Raw genomic sequence first — 23,802 nt, 5'->3', positions numbered from 1 at the left:
TGTTTGCCGTGCGTGGCGACCCTTTAGACGGGTGGTACATTTCGGTCCCTGATGTATCAATCGGCTGGTATCCGAGACATTTGACTGGGCTGCTCAAGGGGATTAAGCGAAGGGGTCACTTCTTGGGCTTGGCGTTAAGGGTGGTCACAGTCCCCGGGGGTGACTCTCAGCGTATAGGTTCCGGCTAGCACCATGGTAAGCGCCGAGGCTGGGAATGTCTGGAGCCGGTGGCTGCCTTCCCCTGGTTGGGCTCCGTGGTGGGCGGTACCGTCGAGACCCGAACTTTTATCTGACTCTTATGGGTTTTTTTTACTTCTGACACTGAACCGTTATCTGAAACTGCTCGTTTTATTATTCTCTCCATTCCTGATGGAAAACTTTCTGAATTATCTCCTTTTGCCGTTGAAAAAGCTTTGAAAGGTATAGGCGGTAGTTCAAAAGCAGTCAAGAAACTTCGGTCGGGCGACTTATTGATTGAAACAACTTCTGCTCTTCAAACCAAATCCTTTTTGCAAGCCAAATCATTTTTAAATCATTCCGTTTCTGTAACACTTCACCGGACACTTAATTCCTGCCGTGGTGTTATATCTGAAAAGGAACTCTTGAATTCTCCTGAAAATGAAATTCTTGATGGCCTTGCCATCCAAGGTGTAATTGCAGTGAAACGCATTTTTATGAAAAAAGGAAATGCTCTAGTTGCCACTAATAGTATTATCTTAACTTTTAATACAACAAAATTACCATCCAGCATTAAAGCAGGCTACTTAAACTGCAAAGTACGCCCCTATATACCTAATCCTATCAGGTGCTATAACTGCCAACGTTTCGGTCATTCCAAGACGGCTTGTAGAGGGACACAGACCTGTTATAGATGTGCAACTGCTGGCCATCACGCTAATGATTGCACTGCAGACCCTCAATGTGTAAATTGTAAACAACCACATCAATCTGACTCCCGAGATTGTCCACAATGGAAATTAGAAAAGAAAATCCAAGAACTGAAAATAAAGAAAAACATACCATACTTTGAAGCTAAAAAGCTGTTAACACCTGAACAAAGACCACTTTCTTATAGCAATGCAGTGAAATCTGTAACTTCCTCAAGTACACTGACTGACGAAAGCATTAAAAAAATAATTTCCCCCCATTATCCAAATTAAAACCGATAGTTAAGAATTCCCCACTCAAAAATACTTCCTTCTGCATCCATTGAAACTGGGAAATCTAAACCAAACACCAAGCAGAAAGTTGAGACTAAGAAAGCAAACAAAAAATCTGACCAAATTAAACAAGCTAAAGAAACAAAAGCCGATAAACGTACTAGAATTTTAACAGAGCGTAGAGCCCAAACGAAGTCTTCAACAAAACATTCCTTAACACAGGAAGACTTCTTAAAAGAACAGAAAAAAATTAAAGACAAAGGCTCGGACAGTGATCCTCTCTTCAGTGTTCACTTGTCTGACGAAGAAATGTCCTTTAGTGACTCGAACGAATCGGTTTCCTCTAAGAAATTATAAAGCAGTTTTTTCTCCCTTTTCCCCCATTTAATGGCAGACTTTCTTTCCTGGAATTGCCGTGGGCTAAAAAATAAAATTTCAGACTTAAAAGATCTCATCAATACCTATGCACCAGTTTGTGTCGCTTTACAGGAGACTCATCTGAAACCGGGTGATAATATCCATGTTTCAAACTACACTGCATCTTGCAAAAATCATATAAATGATAGAGCTACAGGTGGAGTTGCACTGCTTGTTGCAAGCGGCCACCCGTCCACTCCGTTGAATTTAAACACAAATTTACAGGCTATTGCTGTTCAAATACATATAAAATCCCTGATAACCATATGTAATTTATATTTACCTCCTAATGAATACATCCATCAAACCGATTTAAATTCTTTAATTCAACAACTTCCTTCTCCGTTTCTTATCATCGGAGATTTTAATGGCCATAGCCTCATTTGGGGAAATTCTGACACCAATGCAAGAGGTTTACAGATTGAAAAGCTTTTACAGGATCACAATCTATGCCTTCTAAATACAGATGAACTCACCTATTTCCACCAGCCTACAAAATCCTTCCATGCAATCGACCTTGCCATTTGTTCTCCATCAATCTTACCGTTTCTTAATCTGACTGTAGACAAGTATCTCCACAACAGTGACCATTTTCCTCTGATTATAACTGACAATAGACATAACCATCATAATTATTATCAACCATCTAGATATATATTCACAGCAGCTGACTGGAATACATTCTCTGTTCTTTCAAAAATAAGTAAAATTATGGTAAAAAATTATTCTATTGATCAAGCATTAGACTTAATTACCCAAACTATAATCCATGCTGCAAATGCGTCCATACCGCAGACTAAATGCACTCGGAAGAAGCAAAGTAAACCATGGTGGAATAGTGACTGCCAACAAGCCCGTAAGAAACAGAGAAAAGCATGGAACAACTTTCGGAGATATCCCACAACCGAAAATTTAATTGCATACAAAAGAGCCAAAGCAGAGTCTCGACGTATTCAACGATATAGTCGTAGAATGTCGTGGCAAAAATTTCTTTCAGCCTTAAAAGTTCCTATTTCAAGCCGAGAACTTTGGCAAAAAGTTAAAAAAGCTACAGGCACTCCTTTTTCTAATACTGTGTCAATATTAAATGTTAATAATCAGATTATATCAAATTTAAAAGATATAGCAAATACAATAGCTTCTACTTTAGCAAGTACATCCTCCAGTGAAAATTATAATCCACATTTTTTAAATTTCAAAAAACTTTCTGAGAACAAAAAATTGAATTTTGAGTCCCAATCTGATTTACCTTACAATAGTAATTTTACATTTCAAGAACTTCAGTTTGCTTTATCAAATGTTCATAAATCTTCTCCTGGCCCAGATAACATCAGCTATGCAATGATCCAGCATCTAACTTACGAATCGCAGAAACACTTGTTGTATCTCTTTAATCGAATTTGGAAGGAACAATATTTTCCGTCTTCTTGGCAACAGGCAATAATTATTCCTATCTTAAAGCCCAATAAAGATCCCACGAATCCTTTGAACTATCGCCCAATAGCTTTAACAAACTGTCTGTGCAAACTCTTAGAAAAAATGATTAACCGACGACTTATATACTTTTTGGAAACAAACAAAATTCTTAGTCATTTCCAAAGTGGCTTTAGAAAAGGAAGATCAACTTTAGACAATATTTTAAGTTTAGAAAACGATATTCGTTCTGCTTTTTTAAAGAGGAAACACTTGGCCGCCATCTTTTTCGATATCGAAAAAGCCTACGATCGCACATGGAGATATGGCATCCTGAAAGATCTCTACGATTTTAATTTACGAGGAAACTTACCAATTTTTATTCAAAATTTTTTACGATTGAGACAATTTAAAGTTAAAATAGGACATGCATTTTCTGATATTTTTACCCAAGAAGAAGGTGTCCCACAGGGGAGTGTTTTAAGTGTCACACTTTTCATTATAAAAATCAATAGCATTTTAAACCAGCTTCCCCCATATGTCAAAGGATACCTTTATGTAGACGATCTATACATTTCTTGTATGAGAAATCATATGTGTTTTATAGAGAGACAACTGCAAACGGCTGTGAACAAAATTAAACAATGGTCAGATTTAAATGGTTTCACTTTCTCAACGACAAAAACATCGGGAGTACATTTTTGTCGGAAGAGAAATCTTCATCCAGACCCTGAAATTATTCTATATGGTCAAAAAATTCCTTTTCTCAATGAAATTCATTTCTTAGGAATCACTTTCGACAAAAAGCTGACGTTTCAATCCCACCTAACTTTTTTACGAAAAAAATGTGAGAGGGCATTAAATATCTTGAAAGTTCTTTCTAATACATCTTGGGGAGCTGACAGAACTTAATTGCTGAGAATTTATAGAGCTACCATCCTTTCAAAAATAGATTATGGGTGCGCAATCTATGGCTCAGCTAGAAAAAGCATACTGAAAAAAATTGACCCTGTTCACCATGCAGCTCTTAGAATATGTTCTGGAGCTTTCCGCACTTCTCCTGTTAAAAGTTTATATGTTGAGTGTTACGAACCAGATTTACAATTTAGAAGACAAATGCTTTCTTTACATTATTATTTTAGAATTCAGTCTCATCCTTGTCATCCATATTATGATTTTAAACTTCGACCTTTCCTCCTTCGTTTACAAGAAGCTAGAAAGAACTTTGAACCTATATTTTTAACCAGGGTGCACACTATTTTATCAGAACTTAATATGAACCATCTAGAATTATCCCCACATCCATTTAACAGTATCCCCCCATGGAGAACCCATACCTTTTATTTCCTTAAACCTTTTGAAAGCTTTAACAAATCGGACACAGCAGATATTGTTTATCAAAAATTATTCCTCGAACACAGGTCTCATTATCAATCTTTCATTCCTGTTTACACTGACGGATCTAAGACCCATCTACCCATGCCTCATTTGCTGTGGTTTTCCCAGATAAAATGTCATGTTTTCAACTTCTTTCATGTTGCTCCATTTTTACTGCTGAGACTACTGCAGTTTTGCATGCTTTATTAGAAATTTTAAATAGACCTAGTGGAAGCTATATTATTTACATTGATTCTTTAAGTGTTTTACAGTCTTTAAAATCGCTCCAAAATCATGCTCATCCAAATATTTTAAAGATTTTAGACCTATTTTATAAAATTATCTCTCGTGGCTTTACAGTCTTATTCTGTTGGATACCATCCCATGTGGGAATATGTGGGAATGAGCAGGCTGATAAGAGTGCCAAATCCGCAACTCGTTTTTTGGAAACACCCATACCTGCATGCGATTTGAAGAAACAGGCAAAAATATGTCTTTACAAAAACTGGCAAACTCAGTGGGATTCAGAAACTCTAAACAAACTTCATACTTGCAAGCCTATCATAGAAAACTGGCCTTCTTTGAATTATCGAAAACATGACACAGTTTTAACTCGTCTGAGAATCGGTCACACTAGATTCACACATAGACATCTGTTATTAAATGAACAATTGCCAACATGCCCACATTGTGACTGTGGAATAACAGTTTATCATATCCTTGTTGAATGCCTTTATTTTAATGCACAACGCTTATTTTACTTCAAAACAACAGCGGTGACTTTGCCCTTGTTGCTTGGTAGAGATCCACATGAGAACCTTTTTGTCTTTTTAAAATCTATAGGTTTTTATTCCTAAATTTGAACTTACCATTTTGGCTTCGTTTCGACTTTTTGTAATTTATCATCGTTTTACCAATGTTTTTTTTATCACTTTTATAGAAACTGATTTTATTTAACTTTTAATTAGAAATAAACTTGTTTGGCGCAGTATAACCTTCATATTGGTTCTTGTGCCATAAAACATCAAACCAAATCAAATCCATCAAATAAAATTTGTAGTTCTTCATTTTCAATTTTTTTTACTGCATCTTTAAGCGGATCGCCCTCAAAACTAGAATTTATATCACAGAATCTTAAAAATCACATTTTATTTATTTATTATTATTAGTGAATGATTCACAAAATGTTCACCCAAAGTCGAATTACTCAATTCTATTGCTTGAGTAGCATTTTTTCAAATTTGAAAATCGAAGAGAATGCAATGGAATAAATGTTGCTTTTATCGACATCCATCTCTTATAGAGTTCATACACATGAAATGACAACTTGTTAAATGACTAAAACTTATATCATGAAAACAGCAGTGACTGAGCTTCATATATCCAAAATGATGGGCGAATTAGATGCGTTAAAGTACAGGGTGGTATAATTTAAGTTTTCCACTTTGAAATGGTCATAAAAGGAAAACTACTGGACCAAATGTTATCAAACTTAATAATAGTTTAAAGAAGGGTATGTAAATTTCTTTTCCGTCAAAAAAAAAAAAAAGTTTAAAATCTTACCACCAGGGGGGAAATGGCGCTGTATGCAATATCGTCAAACAAACTAAGCCAGGAAGATATCGGTTAAAAATATGTTTAATCGTTTCTGAAACGCTCTACAAAGCATGTTCAATGTGGCTTCCACCGTTTTCTGAAAACAAGTTACATTGCATTAATGCATTTTCAACAGTAGCTCTTAGCACATCAAGAAGGAATGTTATACACATGTCGCTGTATATAGTCTTATTTTGTTTAAAACTATTGCATATAACGCCATTACCTCCCCCCCCCCTCCTCGATAATGATTTTCTTTTTGAAAAGAAAATTCCCATGCCCTCTTTTAAACTATTACCAAGTTTGATAATTTTTGGTTCAGTAGTTTTTCTTTTATGACCATTTCAAAGTGGAGCTTTAATTATAACCACCCTGTATGTTTTTTAATGCAATTAACTTAGGAGCCGAGTCTCTGCTTGCACATCTATTGTAAGAATGTTATTAAATATTATGCTATGTTAGTGCAAAGTTTATTATTAAAATTTGCATTGTTTTAAAAAGTCAGTAATTCCATTTACAATACTCAAAGTTCGAAATAAAAGGATAAACTTGTGGGAGGGGTCACCTCAAAACTATCTCGCATACTTCTTAACAAAGATAGGTGAATCCACCTCATATGGCATAAAATTGTGAATCGTAGTAAGGCTGTGAAATTCTTTCATGGCATTGACAAACACTAATACAGATATAGATATTTGGCGTGTATCGAGCATTTTCAGTGTATCTAGTATGCGATCGTTGGCGATTAAATATTAACAAGCGGTTAATACACAAGTACCTGAAAATCAAATATGTATGCTAAACGACTTTTTCTCGACTAATTAAAATTAAAATTTGCAATAGAATTACAATTGTAATCAAAAAATCTTCCAAATACCAAATTTCTTTTATTTAAGTTAATACATTCTTGAGTTACAAGGTTTACATGCATGCGGAAGTAACTGCTAATTCTTAAAAAATTTGGTTCAAAATTTGATATAAATTTCCAATTTTGATGCTAAAATTGTGAACCAAATTTCATTTACCCAAGTTGTTACGTCTTTAAATTATCGCGTTTACGCACATTCAGAAGTGGAGACTGACAGATAGTCAATTTCTTGACAGATTTGATTCAAAATTTGATATGAATCTACAGTTCAGATAAGAAACTACCATACCAAATCTTATTCATGTCTCTTTTTACGTTTTTGCTATCCTGTTCACTTATACACAGACAACTGGATAGACCGAATTAATCTGAAGGGAATTCGTAGAAAATTTAATAAAAATTTGCAAATTTGGTGTAAAGTCCTTTACCAAGTTTCGTCTTTAAATTATCGTGTTAACAGACAGCCATCGTGTTTACTTGCATGTGAAGATACAGAGTCTTTGATAAAGTTGATTTAAAGTTTTGGAATCTACACTTTCGATGCCAAGTCTATGCACCGAATTTTATCGAATTCGTTACGTTTTGAGTGATCTTGTTCAGAGACAAAGGGACAGTTTCAGAAATATGTTTCTCGGGCTTTAGAAAGATGGAAATGTGGAAATTCGTCAAAATCTCGAGTTCGACTTTTTTTTTTTTTTTTGACGATAGCAATACTTACTCTTTACAATACTTCGCATACGAGAAAGCAAAAATAAGCAACATTTTCACGAGCACCCAGACAATGATTTTTCTTTGGAAACTGAAGTTAGAAATTGATTGCATACGTACTAAAATTTGAAACGATTGGGAGAGACATGTCCCCAGCAGTAGAAGATCGTCGGCCAAACATCACCCCACAGAACGCGCGTGGTTGGGGACACTGGACATGTCCCCCGACGGGACGCCGCTCGATTATCGTCCCGGCTTGTTTCCGACGTATCATGGGCGACTTTATACCAAGCATCTCGTGATGTGTTTATCAATGGGCGGCACAATACCAATCATTTCCCCATATATTTTAGCAATGGGCGTCCAAATACCAATCATTAGGCGATTTATTTCTGAACACTTGCCAGCTTCAAATTTAAATATTAGTTTATTGGTTATTCAATTTTTTCAAACTCTATAAATTAGTGTCATAATATTTAAATCTATCATACTTTCAAAATTTTGTCAAACTACTGAAAATACGAAACATTTTGAATAGTTTATTTTTCTTTTTTAACTATGAATAATTTTATTTATTACTTATTTTGATAAATTTAAAATTCCATTAAGCACTTGCTTCTGATAGAATGACATTTTCCAGGATTTTAACTTATGTAAATACGTATTTGAAGATGAAATATTTTTAAAATTTAATTATAAAGGAAATATGCTCTATATTCAACAAATCAGCTAAACATTTGAGGTAGTATGATTATCAGTATATTAACAGTATGATTATCAAATTTGAATTTTCAAAGAGATAATTCACTAATATTAGGCAGGGCTAGAATCTTCCAGACCAATCGGGGCGTATTAGGGTGTATATCGGTTCTTAGTGGATGGATCGTGAAAGTTCTCGAACTTTCCAGCATTATCCGTTTTGTCGCCAAGTCGCCAAATATTCGCCAAGCTCTGAGGTCATTGACGCGGCACCCGCTCAGCACGCACAGGACAGATCGTACAACGGTTTTTCCCTCGATGACACTAGTCGTGCTGGGAAACAAAATTACAGGTTTGTAACAATATGTTGTAGTCTTAAAATTGAATCGCATGCCATGAATGTTTGTCTAAAATCCTTTTATACGTTGAAATAAAATTGTGGTGAAACGTATCTCCTTGTGCTGATTTTAGTTTAGTAATCTGCTCAGAGAATTGTCTATTTTCCATTATTGAATTTGGCTCTTATATATCATACGTAATTCTTTACGGATTAACTAAAGGATACATTAAAAGCAATTAAAAACACCAACGCAAACTTCTGAAGCTTGATCAGAAAATTCACCATATTAGGTGATCATTTCTATTTTTATAAAAACCAGCAGAATGGTCCCTCCAAAACTTTCCAGAATATCCTCTAATAAACTTGTCATGCCAGAAAGCGCTTTGCATACGCACTTTCGACGTACAATAGTTACAAATTATTAACTTTTCGCTTAAATTTAACATTTTCATTGAATCTATCGTGTCATCCTTGGCGAGTTTTTGGTGATTAAGCCCTGGCATACGGTTACTAGTATCCGAAAGTAGAATTTGTGTTTTAGGCGTGATTTTCACAACTGATTGAAACAAAAAGCTGACACAAAACTGCACTTGTTGTTATAAAATTCCGTATCCAATTTGATATATTCAAGCAATTAAATTCTTGAGTTGTGGTGTTTAAATTTTTCAAAAATTATAAACCGAACAGATGGTCAACCACTTTTTAGATTTGGCTCAAAATTTGATAAATGTATAAACTATAGATGCCAAATCTGTATACCGAATCCTATTTAGCTAGCTCTCTTTGTTTTGCAGTTATCGTGTTAACTCATATTCGAACAACCGGACAGACGAACTTCTTCTGAACAAATTTTACTCAAAATTTGATGAAAAAAAATTTAGCAAGTTTAGTATATACCAAATTTTTCCCGCCTAGCTCAATGTGTTTTTGAATTATCTTTGTAATAGACAAACTGATACATGAACATTTTCCAAAAATATGTTTTTCGTACTCAGAAAGGTCTGAAACGTGGAGATTCATCAAAACCTGGAGTTTGAAATTTTTGATGATTATTATACTTTCTCTATACTACGTTTACGAGAAAGTAAAACATATCTGTAAAGCAAGAAAAAAAACTTTCATTCCTCCCCCCCCCCCTTTTAGATTAAGTAACATCATTCTGACATGAGTGTACAATCCGGTCTGTGCATGATTTTCAAATCGGTTTGAAAACATGAGTTCTTTTTAGAAAAATATATAATTATTTGTATATTTAAAAACCTTACTAGGAAAAAAAGCACTGAAATGAATCCTGAATTTGTTCATTTCATTTTTATAACTATGTCAGATTGAGCGAGTTTCTGGAGAATATACCATTGTTGTTAATTTGTAATATTGCTTCCTTACGCAGAAGTCCCCTATCGAGGAAGAGAGTTTTAGATATATTGAAAGAGCTGCTAAATAGATTCTGAGTAAAAAAATCCGCGGCCTTAGCGACTTTGGTAAAAAAAAAAAAAAAAGTCCCCGAGTATTCAAGAATCTTGACGATATCTCTATCAGGACTTCAGTTCCACAGCTTGTTCTGGAACATTTGATGCTCTGTCATGGGAGCGATAAAAGCAGAGGTAGAAAAACGGGAGAAATAGTCGAATCGAGAGAAGGGGTAATTAAGCGAAGTCTTTCTTTGGATTGTTGATCTCCGGCGAAATTCTCTCTGTTTTATGCTGCTGTGATTTTTAAGAGCAATTTTCTTTTCGTGTATTGCTGATTTCAAAAAGTGGCATTCTGTCTTCGTCAGTTTTTTGTGTTTTCTCATAGAATAAAGTTTCATTACCTATTTATGAACCTGAAGAACTTTTCGTCGTAAGTCCACCCAATGAATTTTTCGTAGCAGTATTTAGAACGAATTTACAACTTCCTTCACATCTATCCATGGTAAAGAGGAGCGTATCTTTCTCAAATGGAATAACAAGGATTCGGCAAAGAGCATAGTTATGCCCAAATCGATAATTTTGGAGAGCACCATAAGAGTAGAACTTTATATCCCCTTTTATAAGGCGAAATATGATAAATAGAGAGAAAAAAAAATATTTTACACATAGTTCCACTTTGGCGAGCGTTACCAAATCTGACCCTTGCTCCAGATTTGGTAACGCTGCGCCAAAGCTACCGAGCTCACTCACTCCCTCATTGGTGCCACTTACCCCCGTTTCGCAGTTGATTATTATTTCGGCGAATTTCGAAATTACAAACTCAAATTTTTCTATTCATAGACCTGCAGACAGGGAAGATTCTGATATATTTCATAAAATGAATCAATGCCCCACTTTGCTCTGTCTTCATAGTAAGTGGAGGAAACTCTTAGGGAAGTACGGCTATGGAGTTCTACTTGTTTCTATGATTACAGTACACCTCCTCATCATAATTACAATAGACTTAAATTAAGTTTATAATTTTACATGATTAAAGAAAACAATGAAATTGATTATTATGAAGAAAGATATTCTCTCTCAAGGAGAGTTTTAATAATGCATAGAAAAAAAGAGGCTCAGGAAATACAGCTGATTAAAAAGATTCTGTCAAAATAAATGTTAAAAAGAAAAACTGAATTTATTAAAGAAAATTTAAATTGAAAATTATTAACAACGGAGGAAAATATAGTACAAAATGAAACTAATATCATTGACAAGGTAATTTTTTGAGCTTTGAGATAAAGTAAAGATATGGTCAACAATTTCTATAATTAATTCGTATCCTTTAGATTGTGAGCTCGAATCCCACCGACCTAAGATTCCCCGTGTGTGTGGTCGCTGGTGCAAGTATAAATCTGTCGTGGTCACAAAGTTCTCCAAGTCGAGACAATACGACTGGGGGTATTCGATCAGAGGTTATCTTTCTCTGATTTAGGTCTAAATTACGATCTGTGGTTGAGTGAAGAATGTATGAATGAAGTCCGCCCCGTAAAAAGGGTTATGATGCATGAGTAGTTAAGCCGTACTCGTGGCGCTACTGAAACAAGAGACGCTCTCTCGGCAAAATCGCTAACTTTGGTAGCGGGCTTGTCTATGACAAGTGCCATAAGAAACAACATCATCAAAATTGTACAGAAATGAAATCGATATTAAAAAGGTTCTTAAATTGATATTGAAGAATTGTTCTTTTTCATAATGCACTGAACATCCATAAATTTATTAAAATAATAAAACTTTATTATCTATCATAATTCTATGTTTAAAAATATTTTATTGGGATAATTATGAACATCGATGTTTATATCAGAAATTTAATTGAAATGAAATACAACAATATTCCATGATAACTACTTAGTCGCTAAAGGTGGCTGGTTTCTACTAATATTAAAGTTGAATGTGTGTATGTGTGTGTTAGCGTACAGACGAGAACGTTCGGCCTATAATAATCAAATTTAAATCTTGAATGTCTGCCAGTTTCACTGTATCGTGGAATAAAATTATACTAGGGGGCCCCGCCCTCTGTTTGCTTATGCTCGCCAACCCCCAGAAAATGCTAATGCAGTTGCAGTTCCTCTCGGATCGCTTCGCTCGCTCGCCATCTACTAACCACTTTAGTCTGGCAACAGATATATTCAGATTCAATTTACTCCGATAAAAAGTCAGAAATTTATCATGCTTCCAGGTTTATATTTCTAATTGTCAACATATTTCAGGACATACTCTCTCCGCTAACATGTCTTTTTCTGTTTCTGTCACGCTTCAAGCCACTCTTTCCCTAAATTTTTTGTAAATAGTGATTTTTTAAATTCTATTTCTATGGCATAATTCCCAAATTTGAAAAATTGTGAGAAAAGCATATTTTTTTTGCATTTGACATGTTTGCTGAAAGGTTTTGTACACAATTCCATCAACAGTTTTTAAATCCTTACAGCTCCCGACTTTCTTACAAGTAACAAACAAATATCTTTCTGAATCTTGAATGTTAAAAATGCATTTAATTTGAGCTCCCATGGCTAAAGCAAAATTATATTCTCTTATGTGCTACTGATGGTTTCTTCCTTCTATTGAATCACTGATCAGCAAGTCTTTCAGTATTTCCGGTAAATTCAACAGATGTTCCAAAACATTTTTTTTTTTTTTTTTTTTTTTTATCATGACAGCATTTTGTGCATTTGCCACTTGAATTTACTTCTTTTTCCCAGTATCGTGCCTGGCAAATAAATAAATAAAATAATATGCTCCTGCAGTTCGGAAACTTCTCTCCGTACACATAAACGTTTAACCCTATCTCGTTCATGACGACTGGATCTTCTTATGAATGAATCTTGAGCCTTTTCATTCGACCTGTCTTCTCTTTTTCAACGATTTCGTTTTAAAATCGATACGGCACCACTTAAACTCATCATAAAAATTTTTATCCGTTTTTTGACCGTTAATTTTTTGCTTAAAAAATTTTCAAACCGATGCAAGAATAGCGTTCACTTGAAATCTTATCAAGCCCCGTGTTGATGTTCCCGGGCGAGGTCGAAGTGTTTCCAAACGGCGATTAACAAATTCGGCCTGATGTAGCACTCGCGTAAGCGTTTTATATATAGAGATTAGCTGGAATGAAAGATAACCAATATCCCCGTGAACCAATACTAATCAAGAATAGGTGAGACATCGTGAATGAGTGCGAATAAAGTGTCCTCGGGGGAAAGAAAAAGTTTCCTTCACACGTTTTCCGTAACAAAGCAGCAAATTATTTTTGCTTTTATCTATATTTACTCTTATCCGTATCTTTCTCACATTCATTCCTCTTTCATTTCTTTTTCTCATTAACTTCCTGAACATCAGTTTCCCATTTTGAAATCTCGAAAAGCATACGAGATTCAAATGTCACATCTGTAAAATTAGAAAGGTTAGGTTTTTAGATGTAAAAACATTTAATTATTCGGAACCAGAATCTTTCATTGCATCATCAGAGAACTGCGCTCTTCAATAACATTTGTGTTATAAGAAGAAATCATAATTTAGTTTCTTTTAAAGAAGTTATACGGGTTTTTATTTTCATTTTTTGCATGTAATTTAGTGCTTTATTTCTATTATGTTTTGAATGATTTTTATAGCATTGTTAATACTTTTAAACTAGTATATTATCTGTAAATTTGTGTCATATATTATGAATGTTTAAAAAAATAATTCAAAATGTTCTAGTCTGTTAGATTTAAATTTACTAAATCTGGCATACAATAAATAGTAGGTAGTAAGTAAGTAATCTTTAAGAAAAGGGTTTTCGAAAACTTAATTAGATTTTTAATAAACAAATTATTCAGTTTTAGCGCTTTTCTCAATAATTATGGAGAAGATTACTGTAAAAAAATTACACCTCCTTAAAATAAAAATTAAAAAAAAAAATGCTTCTTCAGTAGCAGTTTTATTTCCGTACATTATTTTTTTATAATTCTAATAAATCTCTATGTATGTATAAAATACTAAAGTACGTGTCAAGGAAATCATTCTTATTATTTAATGCTAAATGGCAACAATCAAATGTAAACAAATCGTTATTGAAAGTCCAAGACTGCTTCATTAAACGTTTTTATAGTAGCACTTAATTCAACGCTTTGTTAATTAATGCAAATGCAAAAAATTATTAGACTGGCTCTGGCGAGGGTTGGTAGTCTCCATTTAATTAGAGGAAACAAAATGTAATAGAAACTAAGAAATAGGCGTGAAACAGAGAGTTTAATAGAGCACTAAAATGAGTCTAACTATAGCCAGATGCTATCGTAATGAGTTAACAATAGAAATTGATTATGATATCTTACAAAATTGATTTTTGTATTATCCTAAAATTCAAAATATTACCTTTTTATAGATTCATTTTATTTCTGTAGAATTTTTTTTTCTTTATTTTTAATATATTTTTGAAATTTAATTTAATACTGTTATCTGTAAAAATGTTTTAATGTGATATTTAAATTCAATCAATTAATGTGATATTAAATTCAACTATGAAAGAGGTTTTTTCATTTTCTCTTTTATCTTGTAGTATTTTTTTAATTTATACCCACAGCAATTTAGAGCACATTGATTCAATTCAATTCATATTTTTCAATTATATCAAATAATCAGGTGGAATTTAAAAAAAAATGTATCCCATTTTAATCATTTAAAAAAATCAATAATATGGGCGAACAAGCCTGATCGCTAAAGGTGCCTAATGTTGAATATAATTGACAGAGATGAAAAAAAAAAAAAAAAAAAAAGCTTGCCCGTGTTTTTGCCATTGAAAACGGACTTATTATTTTTATCGATTATCGATGGATTACTTAATAAGCTACTTTAAATTTCCTCATTGAATCTACGTGAATGAAGTATACGATCTGGTCAGTTGAGATCGGAAAACAATGTACTCCTCTCTCCAAACTTCCACGCCACATCAAAAAGAAGTTGTTTTATTTTCGGCAATGAATTTAACATGCATACAATGAGGGATATTTTGGCAAAAACCGATCTCGAGACTACGGTCTTAAAGGGATCTCCGAATCATTGCAATTCGTAGGAGCTCATTCATTATTGGTACCTTAATTTTTCTTCCAACAACATTTCAAAATTTGTTCTCAATTTTGATTGCATTCTATATCCCTGAGCTGAAATCAGAAAGACAGATCTTGAAGCAGTTGAATAGATATAGAACGCCCTTTTATTTTATTTTTTTACACTAAAAAATACTATGTACTTAAGATGATAATCTATCAAAAAAAGTACAAATTTAAATAAAAACATTAAAAAAGTTTCTTATATCCTACACTTCATAAATTTTCATAAGTGCGTTTTTTGATTGAAACAAAATAAAATATTAATATTTACGTCATTTAAATCCTTTTGAATTTAAAACAAGAACTGTATTTTATGATAAATCAGAAATATTTTTATAGAATAATCCTTTGAGATATTTTATAAATTATAAAGAAAAGATTCTTTAGTATACATAAGATTTCATTATCGGAAAATTCTCTTTTCATATTGCAAATTAATTTAACTAAAAATTTTAATTAATTTGTATTAATTGAAATTTAACAATTTTCGTTTCAAATTAAAATGAAAATTTTAGAAGAGATGATAGACAATTAAGGAAATGCATAATACAGCGAATAGAATAGCGTTAGACTTCCCCTTATATATATCCCCTTATATATGCGTATATATATATATATATAATTTATGAATTTTTAACATCTAAATCTTTTCTAAATGGCAAATTTTATCTGTTATTGAAATGTGGATATTTTATTTGATATTGCTTGGAGCTTTTAAAAAAGAGTTCTGAAACGATGTAGAATATGAAAATGCAGTGGGAAGTTATATAATCGGTATGAAAGCAACGAAGACCTTCAAACAATTCTTCCTTGATTGCTTAAATTTTGTCATCATATGACTGCTAGCGAACAAATAAAAACTTGTTATGCAAATAAATCTGTATTCTCCCGAAGTGGGTCGCTTGCGTGCAAGACAAGTGGTTACTGAGATTAGAGGTAACGCGTTACGTAACAGAAAATGGGATATGTCACTGTTGAAAAAAACAGCTTTATTTAACAAAATCTCCTTAAACTTTGTTTGTTTAACTGATTTAAAAACGATACCACGAAAATGCATTGAACTGGGTGGATAAGTGTTAAACAGAATTTCGATACTGAGCTGTAGACATATATTTAAGTTTGGATTAAATCATTGGAACGAAAGACTCTCTATCATGTATATGCGAGCTCCAAAGCCACAACGAGTTAGTCAACGAAATTTGATATGTAATGTAGATTGCCGATCCCTGTCGAAATTTGGTCCCAGATCAGAATTTTGTCCCAGGAAATTCAAAATGAATTCTCGTCTTTCTTCGTCATATCCAAAACAAAACATATCCTTGTTTTACATACTTATGTTCATTCTTACTTCATCTTATTAAGCTGTTTTTTTAAATTATCATAATAGTTAATACCAGTTCTTTATAACTGTTCTGAAGTGGTGAAAACTTTTGCTGACGAAACTCTGAATCTCTCGCCGACGGAAGGAGGGGGGGGGGCAAGCGGTTGATAAGAGGGGGAAAATGCCCCTCTTGTCCCCCTACTAACGTTGCCTCTGTGTATTGGGTATATGGGGACAAAATCAGTAGGCCTCAATAACAAATAACGATGTTATTAACACGAAGACACAGGCGGCAAAACACAACCGAAACGTATACAAGTAATACACGATAGCACTTACAACAAACAGCAGCCCACAAGAAGTAATCGGTAGCAGACAACCACGACAGCAGACACACAGCAGACAGAGAGAATCCACGTAGCAATTCACTAGCTTTCTCCACATGCCTGCTATTCGCCACTGTCTCCTCGCTGTAGCTGTAGCGAACTGCTGATTTGCTACTATACGACTGGCTACTTAACACATGAATTCGATGCTTCTTCAGTACTCGTCTTCAAGACTAGGCGCACGGCTCAATTCCCAATCCACAAATCACTTGAAGAATACTGAACTTCTTAATTTAAAAGTATAGTTTCATTACATAGAATATTGATTAATGGCTGTACCCGTCCACGCATTGCTCTGTCATGTTTCAAATATGATTACTTTTACAATGGTTGTGGGTATGCATACTTTTTGTTGATCCATCGTTCGTGCACATATAGAGATTATCTGATTTGCCGATTCTATGACGCCTCAGCATATAATTGCCCATGTGAGAAAGAACCCATACCTAGTACTAAACCGCGCAATTCTAAAGACTAACCCAGAGCTTTGTGGACGGTGATTGCAAACGCCATTTGAAATGGGAATTGCAATCTCTTAAATTGAAATGGCATATTTATTGGAATCACAAGAATACGAAAAACGAAGAAATCTTCACCACTAAAAAGTCCTGTCATGATTGGTGCTTCTACGACATTGCACATTCATTTTTTTACTCCAAGCCAGCCACGTCTCTGCAAAGCTTTGGGTGGTTGATATTTCACTACATGATAATTGGAACACCAAGTTTCATTTTCAGTACGCGGAAATTTATTAAATTTTTGAATTCACTTGATCTTCCAGGAATAATTAACCGTGTCGAATTTTTGAATTCACTTGATTTCCAGGAAAAATTAACCACTTAATAATTAATAATAATCATTAACCACTTAATTATTAATAATAATCAACCTATCATAAATAATTAACTGCTTCATCTGTTTCTACAATAATGTTGATAATATTTGAATGTGATTACCTCGATTTGAATGTTAAATTAGATAAAATTATTAAGTCCATAAATGTCTTTGTTCTTGGCCGCAAGAATAGCTTGTTCAACTCAGCTAGTCGCGATTCTTGTAATGCTTTGAATGTTGGGAAATACTTTTTCTTGTCCTGAAGTCTGAAAAACTGGCACCATTTCGTTAGCGATTTCTGACAATTTATATGAAGATGTCAGAGCTAATCAACTGTTTAGAAGCTGAACACGCATATTTGTAGTTACTTACAAAGTCTTTATGCGTCGCTGTAAAGTAGGATATTTCAGGCAATTGCCTGAAATCTAATGAAAACGCTATTAATGCGTTCCCAAATGGTCTGATGTTTATACACAAATTTTGCAATGATCAATGAAGAGACTCGAGCGAATTTTTATGCGCTATTCTGCATTTTTGCAAAAAATAAGTTTGAATTTCTGTAATACTTTTCTCATGCTGGATGCTTTGGAAATATACGTGGGAGTTTCCATGAACTAACTGCATGTTCAGTGGCAATTTCAAAGCGGAATGAATAGTCTTCCGACATGCTAGCAACAATGTCACTGATCTTTCGGACGCAAGAGCTAAGGCTAGACCATTTTAGAATGAAATTGCTGTCAAAATCAATCTAATTAGGAGTGTTTTACCAGTTCTTCATCGCGAATCTAAGATTTCGCTTTCTGACATTCTAGTAACAATGTCGCAGATATTCCGGGCACAAGAAATAAGGTTAGATTATTTTGGGAAGCAACTGCTGCCAGAATCAATTTAATTAGGAATGTTTTATCAGTCCCCATGGCGCATCTAAAAAGATTTCTATAGCTCCGTTAATGACAATTTGCATTCTTTGATCGTAAATATATTTTTTGCTCAGGCGTTTGCTTAGGAATATTCAATTGCACATACGACAAAAAAACTGGTTTTTCAATTTTATTCACGACGCATTTTTACATCGAACGAAGCAGTAGCAGATCGATTCGGTATTAGGATTCCTGTTTGATTGAGAACTTTGTCAGCGATTTCTAAGCACAAATCACTGCTTCGTTGTACTTGAATTTTCCTTATGTATTCGATGGAGAAAAAAATCGTTAGTTATGTGTTATTTTTATTTCTTCCATAACTCTGTAGGAGGTGAGGAAGAGCAAGCGGTCAATATGATTGCAAATACTGCATGATTTAGATATGAAATGTTATTAATGCATACGTCATTTATCAGTACATTCAAAGATAGACATGCAATGACGAAACAGGCATTGTAACGCCGTTGACAATTCTCAATTAATGAAAAAATGCTGGACGGGGATCCTTTATTAACAGCATGTAAGCTTTCATCTTGATTGGGATGCCCGGTGTACAATCTGCCTATCGAAGTTTCTAGATTGTCCGTCCGCACGCTTTCTTCGTTTGCGACGCAGTAAAGGCAAATATGGAACAACCCAACGATTGTCTACTTCGGAACAACATTTCTAATTTACTACCATTTTTGATCATCTTCTTCTGTATAAAGGATAACCATGATTTCTTGTAACTGTATTGGATATTTATGCTCGAAAAATGCTTAGAGCATTTCTTGTCTATCATGCATGGTGATTGCAAAGTACATGCATCTATTTTTCGTCTGAACTACATGCAAACCATTGTCGACGCCGGCATCGGGTATTTCAGCACATGTTACATCGTCGCTTTTGCTTGAAGTATTTTTGTTATAGAACCAAATTTGTATAAGTGCGGGTAGCAATATTTTCTTTTGCCTTTCTGCCGAGATGATAAATTTACACAGTTGATAAACACATGATAAAATACACAGCTCAATTCCAACGAATAATTAAATCAAAATGAAATTAATTGAAATTCCATTTAACAATGCAATCGGGACAATTAAAATGGAAAATCATAAAATAATCAGTATAGCATGCGTTGCTTTTACCTCCAACAGATGACGTTGTTTTACAGCGGCGCCATCCGCTGTAATTGGACACTATTACTAAAAACAGTATAAAAAAATATGTTCTTAACTGTTACAAGTGTGACATCTATATAAAAAGTTTATAATAACCAGCATGTATTAAAACGCACCGTTGTGTTAGAATTTAAAAGCAATCGGTGAAGAACTTTCGGAGTTACCGACTTTGAACACAGGAAAATTTACATTTTTATTTATACAGATTGTTACTCAAAATTAAATGCCGGTCATATAAATCATTATTCAAACATTTGTTTTAAATATTTGGATTATTTAAGTGCATGCCTTGCTAACCATTTTTTTTTACTATTATCAACTTAAGTTGTCATTGGCTAAAATATTACAGCCTTGCATGCTGATAATCGACTTTATTTCTAGCTGTAAGGTATCAAAAACGTTTCAAATAAATTAAAATAAATATTGACTCAGTAAATGAGTCATAGAAGTGGGAACAAATTCGTTCTGAACATTTATTTGCCATATTCAGAGTTAATTAAATAATATGAGATTTGTTGTTGTTGTTAAACATCTGTTTCAACAAATGTTTCCAATTATTAGTAATTTTTATTCGTTGAGATAAATGTACATATTTTTAAATTCAAGAACCTTATCACTTGAATTAAAAACTTTTATGTCACTTTTCACAATATCAAGATAAAGCTTCAGAGAAAATAATCTTTCAACAATAAAATTATATTTATTTTGAATCAAAACATAACACATAAAAAGAAAAAGAAAATGTGCAATTACAGACAAAATACATCTTTAGCACATAAATCATGCTGAAATTCACAAAGTGTGGATCATTTTAAGCACACTGTTTAGCTATATGGTAACATTTTCACAAAAAACACGCACAACATATATTAGTATTCTTTAATTATAGCAAATATTTTTAATGTTTTTAGTGAAAATGTTTGTGCAAAAAAAAAAAAAAAAAAAAAAAGAGGATAAAAGAAATGCAACCACAAGGAGCTATTTTTATGGAATATTTAATAGGGATTCAAATTTAATTTTACATGAAATAAATCATTCTTATAAACATACCTTGATGAGAGAAATTAAAACTTTAATATATATAAAAAGTCTCACTTTGTTCAAAACTTGCTATTTTAAATAAAATTTCATGCATTTGTAGTAACAATGAACTAAAAATCTAATTTTGAAAATCGTCTTCCTTCAGTCAAAAAGGAACCTTTAAACCAACCATAATTGCACTTATAAACATCAAACAATTGAACTAAGAACATACAATATTTCACTCACTTTTCCCAAAAGATAATATTCAATGGCATGAGACTTACAGGTTACACAATGATTTTAAAAAATGAAAAATTAAAATTAATTCTTTACTAATATAAATTCATCAACCGTTTTTTCAGAAAAATTGTCAAAATAATTATATTGAGGACACTTAATATTCTTAAAAATTAATGATATAAGAACTGTCAATTAAAAGTCCAACAAAATCATAGTCTAATATTATATATTTATAAAAGTTATTCCAAAGACATAATATGGAGATTCCTCATAAAGCATCTCTTCATTAAATGATTTGAGCAAACTTGACCATCACACCACACAAATTTGTGTGGAGCCTCCAGTATGAAAATAAGAATAAATAATTCTAAATTTTCAATAAACTATCCAAATAGTACATCAATAAGTAATCAAAATTCAAAACAGAAAATTAACGAATTTTTCTTCTTTAACAGCTTTAAATTAATTTAATGACAGAAAGTAACAAATAGTTTTTATCTTCAATAATCATTTTAAAACTACTCAAAAACTTCAAAAAATGATAATAAAATATAATTTCTTTTAATATCAATTTACAGCACACAAAGAGATATTTACTAGTTTTTAAACAAATTATCACATATCAATAGAATAAATGTTTTCTTTTACCACCATACTACTACAGAAAAGAAAATGTATCTACACAATATGATTTAAAAAGAAGGAAAGAAAGAAAAAAAAATATTTAAGGAAGCACAGCTTCCAATATTGACAAATAAAATATGATCAAATGCAAACATTATATATAATCTATTTCAAGGCTAGAAGTTATTAACACAGTTAAATAACATCACAATTCAAATAAAATCGTCAGATGGAATTCATTTTTGGCAGATATTGCAGAAATGCACATACAAACTTAAACAATAGCTAATCAATTGAAAGAAATTTGGAAATTAAAACTAAAATAACAAAAAGATTAACTGCAATTATAGATTAGCTTTTAACTACTCATAATTATTTAAGCTAGTTTTGATTCAAAAAGCACTTCCTTTCATTCCATATGTACAAGGACTTAGAAGAATAGAAACCTCTTTAGCAATGCATCTAGGACAGCGATTCTTTCCTTATAGTTCTCCTGATCTAACTAATGATTGTTATTCAAATGCAACAGTAGTCTTAAAATGTTTCCCAGCAGAACAAAATACACCCGCAATTCTGTAAATGATACATTTACATTAGAAATTCTAACACATTTAAGGAACTGTGAATATACATGTTTACTGTGTTTTTAATAAAGAATTTTTATATGAAAATATATGAATAATGGAAGTCACAATAATTTTACAACAGAGCAAATTTCATATAAAAAATACTAATAAAAAAAGTTTATGGATCTATTAAAATGCACATTAAAAACGATCCAATATTATTTGGCTCTCTGGGGCCTAAAATCTCTATTTTCTTTAATAATTACAATGTACTATTGTTCTGTACAAATGCATAACATTAGCAGTATGTCAGCGAAAAAGACTCAAAAACAAGTAGATTCATACTACATCACACAGACTTGTATTTCTAGACTAGACAGATGATAAAAACATTGATTTCGACTCATCAGGAGCCAAATGTAGGCAGAAACATTATTGATTCTCTTCCAAGAAGGAACATTTAATTTGCATCTTAATAGATTCAATACATGCTGTCATTCTGTTCTTCACAGAAATGAAGAATGAATGCCAAAAAACTAAATAGCTAACCTAAAATAGTATTCCATAGCATGAGAATGTTTGAGAAACCCCCAAATTTTATGAAGCCAACCATTCCTATAAATGATTAGCTTTCACAGACAGATAGTAGATATTGTTAGCATTGTTATACCAACATTTATTAAGCTAAGAAAATGAACTATACATCTTTCATACAAAATGCAATGAAAGGATTTGGACAAAATCTGCAAGAGTTAAAAGGTTAAGAATCGCTGATCTAGTAAGAAAGCACTTTAGCCAGGCAGGGGAAGGGGGAATCAAAATAGTATACTCAATTGATTATATTCTAAGCATAGCAATGAAAGATAAGGTAGATATATACATCATTGTCCCTTTATGTATATATAGATCTGCATTTGAATACCATTCTCTTCAAAATACAAGTAGAGTTTGATCTAAAAAAATTTTTAACAATTATCACAAATATATGTCAGGACATCTAGACCAATCCTGATCCTCCTTGCATTTCCAGTACTCTCCTTTGAATTTGTGAACAGGATTGCCTGTTATTTCATCTGTCTCTTTAGTGAACCAGATTGGTTCATAGCCTTGATATGGCCGACCTTTAGAAAGGGGGAAAAAATGCATTGAATATTGAATAAGAATGAATATGTGATAAAATAATGACATAATACGCAATTGTAAAATTAGATATTCAATTTTTGTTAGAAGAAAATTTAGAAATCACTATAAGAATGGCATATAAAGAATAATTATGCAATCTTCAGTCATTTAAACATTTCTATATTTTAGTTTCTTCATTCAAGCATAATTTGGAACAAAAAGTAAACAGTCATTTTTTTGGTATGTTCATCTTTGTAAAGATACTTTAATTTTTGACATATTCTAAAATATACCCTTTGGGTTTTATAACTAATAATAATTAAAAAAATGTATGATGCTTATAACCTCCATAACTACCTTTGCAAATACACCATATACCTTTCTCCTTTTTTTTTATTTTATAAAAAGTATTCAGATATAATACAGTTTCAGAACAAAAAAGCTGAATTTCATAAAATGATGTTAGGTCAAATATAAACACCAAGAAGTAAAA

At 32.7% G+C, this 23,802-nt stretch overlaps 1 protein-coding gene across 3 annotated transcripts in view; it reads right to left on the bottom strand.

The window, feature by feature from the left end:
• Positions 1-20,414: 20,414 nt before the first annotated feature.
• LOC129976383 (oxysterol-binding protein 1-like) overlaps positions 20,415-23,802 on the bottom strand; it is a 46,306-nt gene continuing 42,918 nt past the window's right edge. For all 3 annotated transcript variants that reach the window (XM_056089917.1, XM_056089925.1, XM_056089933.1), the window contains exon 13: positions 20,415-23,308. In XM_056089917.1, coding sequence (XP_055945892.1) covers positions 23,163-23,308 — 146 coding nt within the window. In that variant the 3' untranslated portion in view covers positions 20,415-23,162. The remainder of the gene's footprint in view (positions 23,309-23,802) is intronic.

This window comes from Argiope bruennichi, chromosome 1 (assembly GCF_947563725.1).
Source record: "Argiope bruennichi chromosome 1, qqArgBrue1.1, whole genome shotgun sequence".
Taxonomy (NCBI): Eukaryota; Metazoa; Arthropoda; class Arachnida; order Araneae; family Araneidae; genus Argiope; species Argiope bruennichi.
This window is presented reverse-complemented; position numbering and strand designations above follow the sequence as displayed.